Raw genomic sequence first — 9,399 nt, 5'->3', positions numbered from 1 at the left:
TCTTTAACCCATTTTAGGATTTTAGTATAGATACAATACAAATACAATCGTACTATTTACATTATAAATAAGTACGAAAACAATTACTGTAGCAAATACTTCAATACATCGTGTCGAGTAATTTTTATGGCAAATTTGAAATATAATGAATATTTCTCAAATAAAAATAACATAATGTTAAAAAAAAGTATTAGGCTTGAGGCCGGGATAATTCAATGCCATATCATCCAGAATTAAAAGCACATAGGTATATAAAAGTAAGAAAATGACACGAAAAGTTATTAATATTAAATAATAACTTTTAATCATTCAATGTGAATTCAAGCTATCGTATCATTTAATTTTTTTACTTTATTAAAAATACCGAGATGACCAAGTGGTTGGAGCACGATACTGACCCGGTATCTCTGAATTTTCAAGAATTTATAATTCATCTCGAGTTAGACGTTGCAGGAAAACATCGTGAATCCTCACGTATGGCAGTGTCTCTCATTCGACCTTTTGGTTGAAATGTTCAAAATCCGCAGTAAAGCAGCGTATTGGAATATACTCCTAATGTTCTCCTCAAAAGAAGGAAGATAATAGATTAGCAGTGGGTAATTAACAGACTGTTATTATTTTTAAAATAAAGACAACCAGTAGACTGAAAGGTTGAAAGGATGCATTTTATACCTTGTTACAAAACTATTTTTGAAACAATTACAAACTTATTGGGGCTCTTAAGCTCTAGTCAGATCTTTAGACATGACAGACTTAGAGATACGAGTCTGAATGAGATTGTTATTATTTTTAAATGCGTTTTGTAAAAGTAGTCGATTGGCATTAAAGCTATTTGATGTCTCTGAGAGCTGTAAGAGTGTAAAATTAGGAAAATTACCGTTCTTTTTGTATAACATTACCATTTGTATATAATATAATAACATTACCATTTACCATTGGTAAATATATAGTATAACATTGGTAAACCTCTGTTTACCAATGTTATAAAAAAAAAATGTATCATGTGAATAAATATTTGACGTCCCTTGTTCCTTTAGTTACACTGGCGTATTTGACCCACCCCCCTTTGTAACCGACACACAACACCTACTCCAATCGACGAAGAATACATATATATATAAGTTCTCGACCAATGATAGTTGTTTATATGGGTTTTTTCCTCTTGTGGTTGAAATAGACTATTTATTTCTGCTAGGCGTTAGAATATATAAGTGTGTGGCTCCTTTACGGCTCTTTTAAGCATCATTAGAAAGACCCCTTTGACATTTAATAAAATAAATTTTATAGCTCTATATGCTCTTTGAAAATAAACAACAAACTTTGAAAGTAACTTTTTTTTTATTATTGTTTAGTATTGGAATAGTCATTCGCAAAAACTATACATAAACCAACAATTGCGAAGGTCATCAAAAAGCAATAAATCATTTCATTTCATGTTACATGAGCCAGGGTTGTTATAGGATTACATAGATCTTTATATTATATTGTCTTGTACAACACTTTGTTTATTTTCTTTACTGAAAGGATTATATAAGTATAGAATTCTGAGATATAAATAAAATAAACAAATGACAAAATATGTGTAATATATTTTAATGTCAGTATTTTTACATATGAAAACTTTTATGAACACAATGAAATGTATAGATAAATTTAATGAACGTCTAGATGAATTTGTGTGTCCAACATTACATACTTGGTAAATCAACAATTATTCTACTTATTTCACGTATTTTTCCATAAATTTCTTGTGAAATTCTGACCGTAAGGAGTCGTTTATAAATGAATTTGCCTTCTTTTCAGGTTCGGAACGTGCACAATTTTTAAAAACGACGTCATCGTCCCATCGGCGTTTTACCTAATAAAGAAAACCATAAGATAAAACAACAAATATATAAAAAAAAATACTATTCTACGTTACAAAGTAAATTTCTACATGATGTAATAAAAAAAAACAAACTAAAATAAATTCAGAATGAATTCAAAAACTTGTTTTTTAATAATTTTAAATATATAAATAATTAATATTACATTAATTTACAATGACAGGAAAGACATAAATATCTTTTGAGTAGTAAATTAACATATATACTTAAATAATATTCACCTTTAAGTCATTTTTCTGTCCTGCGGCAGAATAGTTTAAAAGTGGGTTGCCGGACAATATGTTTTCCATTCTTATTCTTTCCTCTTCTTGCTTCTTTTCGGCTTCCTTTAATAAAAACATATATTTAATCAGATTAGAAATAGGCGTCGTTCAGTACAGTTCGGTGGGGGGGGTAAAAATCCGCAGATTAGAGGGCCAGAAGTTGGAATAAAGATACTAAAGTGGTAAAAGAAATTTAGAACTCATTAAAATATGATCCCACTCTTTGACTGCGATTTTCCAACACCCTAACTACATGCTTTTCCACCGATACATCACACCAATTTGGAATTGGGTAGAATTTGAAGGAATTGTATCAATCAATTATAAAGGATATCACTATCATCAGAGTGAACTTCTAAATTAATAACACTCAAAGGGTTGATGTGTTTTCAAGACAAATAAATTTTTAACAAGCATTTAAACAAGTTTTTATTATTACATTTAGATCTGTAATAATCAATACTTTAACTTAAATGACTAATACATCCACAGTTAAGAGGTTTAAATGTTTAATTTATATACCCTCATTTATATATTTATATATCATTAAAACCCTATACCAGCCTGATAAGGTAATATGTGCACATTGATTCAATATTTGCATGTTGCAATTTTATCAAAATAATTTACTTGAAATTTATTACATTGAGTTGATAATCTATTTTTTTTTTATTTATTTCCAAATATAAACGGAACTCATAACTAAAACTTTCAGTAGAAGTTCTTTTTGATTTTAGTATTAAGTTTATCAGAAAAAATTATGTCAATTATAATATAAAGTAAATTTGTTTTTAGTGAAAACTTTGATGCAATTTGGACAACAACAGTATAGCGTAGTAGGGAAAAGTTTAAATATTCGTTATTATTCTATGAAAATTCCAGATACTGTTTCTGGAATTATTTAGTCCATTTAGTCTCTGTATAACCTCACGTTTTGTTAATTTTAATATTAAAATTCAATGACATTAGTTGGCAAGCAGTTTAATTTTTTGTGGTCTACAAAATTAAATTATTCTAAATTATTAAAACTTTCATAGTTTTATAACTTTTATAGTTGTTAAATTCATCATAACTTTACTAGTTTCTCCTTACACATTTTTAATATAAATTGAGCAATACTTTTTGATTTAAAAACAAAAAAAAAAATTACCCTCAGTTGGTACACTTTTTTCACTAGATAGTTTTAAGCTTTGATTTTTCTATGCAATGGTGATATAATTATAACACTAAATAAAAAAATTTAAAAAATTATCTTGTTTATTGGTGATTATTTATTAGAATTGAGTAAAAATTTATCATTAGCTATGGTTTTTTTTTACTTATTATATATGTCAATATATATGAGAAATTAGTCATCAGTGAAATTTTCTTCTGAAAAAGTGTATCTAAGAAGAAAATATGTCCTATAGGCTAATATTTAAATAACCTTACCATAAAGTTAAGATAAATATATAGTGTTACCTTTTTGGCCTGTTCAATTGCACGCTCTTTTTTAATTTTATTCAGTTCAGCTAGTAAAGCAGCTGTGTCATCATCCGAGTCATCAGAATCTGTGGAATCTCCTTCAAGAGGGTCATCAGCATCTAAGCTGGCAGCTGGCACTTGATCAATTTTTAGCCGTTTCACTGATGGTTCCGTTTGTCTTCTTGCATTAAGGCCTTTCACTTCTTTTTCTCTTTCATCAAGTTCTTTACGGAAATCCCTTGAACGTAACTCTTCTGTAGTTCCTTGACCTTGCTCCCTTTAAAATAATATATTCGTTTATAAATAAAAAACAAACACCAACTTCACATTAGTAGATTTTAATAACATACCTGTATTTTAATTTTGTATGACTAGGAAGATCTCTACTGGAATATTGACGAGAAATTGCACTTAAATCCTTCTCACCACGTCCCTGACCACCTCTAGCAGGATCAAAAGTAGGTCTAGCGGCTGTAGTCATTGTATAAGGTTTTTAAGTTATTTTATGAAACAAATATTTGAATCAACTCGTTCACCTGTAACAATTAGTAATTTATTTATGTTCAATCATCTATTGGAATTTATTGTTTATTTCAATGGACAAATATGTTTTTAAATAGTTGTGAAGTTTTAAGTATGAAAACACTTTATTTACTTAGAATGTTATAAGCGGAAGATATTTCATAAATTCATTAAGACTGTTAAGACAAACAACCGTGAAATAATAAATATATGAATTATGATATTGTGAAATGTGATTAACGAACAACAACAAAGTACTTAGTACTCAATACAGAATACAGACGATAAATAAAAATTATCTAATATCTTGAATTGAAGGAATTCTAAAATGACACAGATAACATAGAGTACTGAGTAATTTTTTTTCGATAACCTAATGATTTGAAAATATATTCGACATCATGGCTTCAATAGTATATTATAATATTTTTTAATAAATCTTAGTTATTCTTATAAATAAGGCTTTTAATACATAACAGACATAGTACCAATGTAGTTTATTTAAGACTATCAAGTCCATTAACTATTATGTTGTGGAAATCGACATTCATATTAACTTAAACATGATTTAACTAAATGAATTTCAATTTATTTTACCTGTTCAAAATATTAGGATGGGGAATTTTAGGTAATATTTTTTTTTATTTCACTGTAAATATTATAATGTTTACGTAAAAGTTTCAAAGTAAAAGGAGTTGACTAATATCAAAAATTTTCGAGGTAGCTAGTTTAATATGAAATCGAGTTATACATAATATCAATGAAATTCGAATAAAAATTCACACTATTTTCGAAGTTCAGATATAATGAATATATTGATAGAAAATAAAACATTTACCCAAACAAATTTATACATATTCATGTACATCGGTAAATCATAAATAATACTAAATTGTTCTTCATTATTATTAGTCATAATTCATTCATTATTGAGTCATAAGCAACACTAGCAAACACATCACTTGCCTGAGATAAAGTTGATATCATATATAATACTACTCTATTTAAAACAAGTGTATTATCTATGATTCAAAATTTATCTATCTAGTGTCAAGCATAGATAATACACTTATACGGTGTCAAGCAAGGCAAGACTCAAGTTGTCAACTGTCAGCCGTCAACGCGTAACTTTAACTAATATTTTTTAAACGATAGCGTTGAGTTTCTACTTTTTATTTACAGATTATTGCTCGAAGTAATATATTCAAATATTACAATTTTGTCCAACTAATAACGGACAATTATTCTCTAAGGTAAATTATCTATAAATTAAATAAGTCTAAAATCATTGCAGCAATCGAAAAATCCAGCAATGTGTACGCCATTTTGTAATTCTAATTTTGACATCAACATGGCATTATTTCAGAAATATAATTTTTAGGTTCTTTCTTTTCTGTATATTAATCATATTTCCATTAATTTGTCATTTTAATGTTAACCATTTGTAAATTAGCCAAAACTTGGAACTCAAAATCGTTGTACTCAATTTAGTCCTTGATGTAATATTTCCAGATATAAAGTTAAAGTATCATAAAACGACTACATAATTATTATATATAAACGATTACGTATGTTCTTTTTTATTATGTAGTTTAACATTGAACAGAAAACTCATGTAATTAATTGTCGAATTTTATTTCAGGATGGCTGAAGATTTAGATGTTGAGGCCATGCTAGAAGCGCCGTATAATAAATCGGTAAGCAAATAGATCTTTTCTATCCTTATAATTTTTTTTAAAAAAAATTATCATGTAGTAAAAGTAATTAAATAAATAGATTAAATTAATTTCTATATCATATATATATTTAAAAAAATAGTTGATTGATAACCTGTTCCAAAAGTATACTTATTTTCTATAGATATGTTATAAGCATATAAAACTTACATTTTGTTATTGTAATTAAAATTACTCTTTCTTATCTAAATTTACCTCTCTTTGATAAACATTTTCTATTTTCCAAATGGCAAATATTTCTCGTTCCATTTGAATTTTCAGTATCAATTGTTTAGTTAACACATTATATGGTACATAAACTCATAGTTAATCTGTAGACCTACTATAATAAATCATAAACTTTTTATGCAAAATATAAGCATCTGGTGCTTTAAACATTTTAACTCTCTGGGTTAAACTGATTAAAGATGTCCAAAATAGAGTATAAATGGCATCTTTGAACAGTTATGTAGGCACTGAAAATTTATAAAACAAAATTAAACTTGCGAATCATTTCTTGTATTTATAGAACTTTGTGGTAATTGTCCAGCATACTTCACCGACCTGACCGAAATGAGGTATCGACTATACTATACTTAATTTTTTCATCTTACATTAATTTATGAAATATATTTTAAACATAACATTTTAATAGAAAATGCATTGCAAGTCAGTATTTAAAAATTGAAACAGACCATGCGCTGATGGGTCGTAAATCTTTTACAGAAGTATCCCTGTGTGATGTTAGCGCTGTGTACATCATTAGTCAGTGGTTTTCCAAATGGTAAGTGTAGACCAGGGACCGACTTGAACAACCACCTCTAGGATGAACAATGATTGTGAAAGCAGTCGTCTGTAGTATAGGAAACAAACCACATATGTGATTTTCATCAAATGACATGTTTCTTTCAATGTCATTAATGAAAACTCACAAATTGTTTCATACAACTTATTCAATAAACTAATGCTATTTTTATTTATTCACTCGGCGTGTGTTGCTGTGGCGCTGCTTCTACCTTGTGCTTTGTGTGACAGGATAACACTTCCTCTTCAAAACATCGGTCGGACAAGTATTCTGATAAGCACAGAGACAAAGAGAAGGAAAGCAGTCGACGGTAAGAGTTGCTTATTTAATTAAGTTTTAGGACTATGTTGTTTGATTATAAAAAATTGAATATAAAAATTAACTTAAACTTTGTAGAAGAAGCAGATCAAAAGATGGAAAAAGATCACGTGATAAGGATAAGGATTCGCGCCGATCAAGGGACAGAGATGACAAGAAGGACAGAGAACGTGATAGAGACCGAGATCGTGATCGTCGTGATCGTGATAAAGACCGTAGTAACAAAGATAAAGATCGCGACAAGGAAAAGGAACGTGAGAGAGAAAAAGAAAAAAGACGTAATAGTAAGGATAAAGAGCGCAGTCGAGAACGCGACCGGAGTAGAGACCGCCGGTCCAACAAAAAAGAGCGTAGTGATGAGAAAGAAAGGACTGAATACAGGTCTAAATCAAGAGGTGTTGAGCCTAAACTTGATGACTTGCCACCTGAAGAGAGAGATTTACGTACAGTGTTTTGCATGCAATTATCTCAACGTATTCGAGCCAAGGATTTAGAAGAATTTTTCTCCTCGGTTGGTAAAGTAAGAGATGTCAGACTTATTACATGTAACAAAACCAGAAGATTTAAGGGAATAGCGTATATCGAATTTAAGGACGCTGAATCTGTACCATTGGTAATTATTGAAAAGAAATATTCATTCATTTGATTATCCATGATGTTATGAATTTGCTTTTATTTATAATTGTTTTTATTTTAGGCACTTGGACTGACAGGGCAAAAATTACTTGGTGTACCAATAATTGTTCAACATACACAGGCGGAGAAAAATAGAGTAGGAAATACATTGCCAAATTTGGCACCAAAAACTAGCAATGGACCAACAAGATTGTATGTTGGATCCTTACATTTTAATATAACTGAAGATATGTTAAGGGGAATATTTGAACCTTTTGGCAAAATAGATCACATTCAATTAATGACTGATCCTGACACAGGAAAAAGCAAGGGCTATGGATTTCTAACAGTAATTTTCATATTTGTCATATAATTATAATTATGAGCAATGTTTCAAGGAAATATATCACTAAATTATTTTTGCAGTTTCATCATGCACCTGATGCAAAAAAAGCTATGGAACAACTAAATGGATTTGAATTAGCAGGCAGACCCATGAAAGTGGGTAATGTAACCGAAAGAACAGATGGAGGCTCTAGTACACGCTTTGATGCAGATGAGTTAGACAGAGCTGGTGTGGATCTTGGTGCAACGGGACGTTTGCAACTCATGTTCAAACTTGCAGAAGGCACTGGGTTACAAGTAAGTTGTGTTGTTTATAAAGAAAGCAAGTAGTAGTATTGCTTGGTTAAGATAAATAATGTGGCTCAGCACTAATATTTACTTGGTTTAATTTTAAAAAATAAGAAATTGTGCCTTTATTTTAGTAGAGATTTATTGAGTTTGGGTGTGGATAATATTTTTTATAGTAAAAGTATGTTGTAATTTACTTTAATAATTAAAATAACAAGGTATATCATTGATTTTTCAAAAATAACTTTTTATATTAATAGATACCTCCAGCTGCTGCTTCTGTGCTCATGGGTGCAGGATCAACACTAGTTGCACCACAACCACAAGTTGCTCCACCAATAGCAACTCAATGCTTCATGCTCAATAACATGTTTGACCCAGCCACGTATGTATTTAAGACATTATTACTTTAAAAAAGTTTATTATAATTAATATGACAAAATCTAGTTTTGTGTTAATTACACAAATTTATTTATATGTTGATATAACAGTAATTATTCATACATACTTAATAAACAAAGAAATTAAAAAAGAAGATCATATTCTTATTTCAAATAATTTAATTATTCTTCTTCTTTTTCTTACAGAGAAACAAATCCAAGTTGGGATATAGAAATCAGAGATGATGTTATCAGTGAGTGCAATAAACATGGAGGTGTGTTACATGTGTATGTTGACAAAGCCTCCCCCCAAGGGAATGTTTATTGCAAATGCCCCACTATAGCAACTGCCGTGGCGTCGGTCAACTCCCTACACGGGCGATGGTTTGCAGGTCGCGTCATTACTGCAGCATATGTGCCTCTCGTCAATTACCACTCCCTGTTTCCTGACGCGATGACAGCACTCACGTTGCTTCTACCAACTCGACAACGATAAACTACGTACAATTTAAGCATTTACTGCAAAGCAATTTAAATGTAATAAAGACTATTGAGTTAACATTTTTATTTAGGATATCTAGTGGTGTTCTGTATTTTAGGCAATATAATAACACATTATATGTGATTTCATCAAACTTTGAAGTATTTTATTTTCTCATTGGGGTGAAAAACTACGTATAAATTTAGTCGTATTACTCAAAAGTATATAATATTATAGAATTTAATACCTACCCTATAAATTCTATCAATCCTTTATTTTTTTGTCACCATAATTGTCATCTTTTTATAAAGAGTGAT

At 29.5% G+C, this 9,399-nt stretch overlaps 2 protein-coding genes across 6 annotated transcripts; one reads left to right on the top strand and one right to left on the bottom strand.

The window, feature by feature from the left end:
• Window positions 1-1,569: 1,569 nt before the first annotated feature.
• On the bottom strand, window positions 1,570-4,428 carry LOC125077044 (protein CWC15 homolog). Its single transcript, XM_047688831.1, has 5 exons — window positions 4,269-4,428; window positions 3,964-4,149; window positions 3,611-3,890; window positions 2,108-2,212; window positions 1,570-1,858 (listed from the first exon to the last, which is right to left on the bottom strand). Exons 2-5 carry the CDS (start codon window positions 4,092-4,094, stop codon window positions 1,721-1,723), a joined length of 654 nt encoding a protein of 217 aa, XP_047544787.1. The 5' UTR covers window positions 4,095-4,149; window positions 4,269-4,428; the 3' UTR covers window positions 1,570-1,720.
• A 796-nt stretch (window positions 4,429-5,224) lies between these two features.
• Window positions 5,225-9,236, top strand: LOC125077172 (RNA-binding protein 39). Of its 5 annotated transcripts, XM_047689008.1 has the most exons (10): window positions 5,225-5,388; window positions 5,778-5,832; window positions 6,380-6,428; window positions 6,577-6,634; window positions 6,886-6,965; window positions 7,052-7,586; window positions 7,671-7,937; window positions 8,015-8,230; window positions 8,482-8,606; window positions 8,809-9,236. In XM_047689008.1, the coding sequence occupies exons 4-10, from the start codon at window positions 6,632-6,634 to the stop codon at window positions 9,095-9,097; spliced, it is 1,515 nt and encodes a 504-aa protein (XP_047544964.1). In that variant the 5' UTR covers window positions 5,225-5,388; window positions 5,778-5,832; window positions 6,380-6,428; window positions 6,577-6,631; the 3' UTR covers window positions 9,098-9,236. The 5 variants fall into 5 exon arrangements, with proteins under 5 accessions (XP_047544964.1, XP_047544962.1, XP_047544961.1 ...); XM_047689006.1 differs by having other exon boundaries at window positions 6,380-6,634; XM_047689005.1 differs by lacking the exons at window positions 6,380-6,428; window positions 6,577-6,634.
• The last annotated feature ends 163 nt before the right edge of the window (window positions 9,237-9,399 follow it).

This window comes from Vanessa atalanta, chromosome 3 (genome assembly GCF_905147765.1).
Source record: "Vanessa atalanta chromosome 3, ilVanAtal1.2, whole genome shotgun sequence".
NCBI classification, from domain to species: Eukaryota; Metazoa; Arthropoda; class Insecta; order Lepidoptera; family Nymphalidae; genus Vanessa; species Vanessa atalanta.
The sequence above is the reverse complement of the archived record's forward strand: the minus strand, read 5'-3'. Positions and strand labels throughout refer to the sequence as shown.

Coding starts and splice junctions, on each gene's coding strand:
- LOC125077044 (XM_047688831.1), bottom strand. CDS start 4,094: ATGACTACAGCCGCTAGACCTACTTTTGATCCTGCTAGAGGTGGTCAG. Junction 3,891..3,963: donor CATACAAAATTAAAATACAG/GTATGTTATTAA, acceptor ATTATTTTAAAG/GGAGCAAGGTCAAGGAACTA. Junction 2,213..3,610: donor CAATTGAACAGGCCAAAAAG/GTAACACTATAT, acceptor TTTTTATTAAAG/GAAGCCGAAAAGAAGCAAGA.
- LOC125077172 (XM_047689005.1), top strand. CDS start 5,779: ATGGCTGAAGATTTAGATGTTGAGGCCATGCTAGAAGCGCCGTATAAT. Junction 5,833..6,885: donor AAGCGCCGTATAATAAATCG/GTAAGCAAATAG, acceptor TTTGTGTGACAG/GATAACACTTCCTCTTCAAA. Junction 7,587..7,670: donor ACGCTGAATCTGTACCATTG/GTAATTATTGAA, acceptor TTTTTATTTTAG/GCACTTGGACTGACAGGGCA.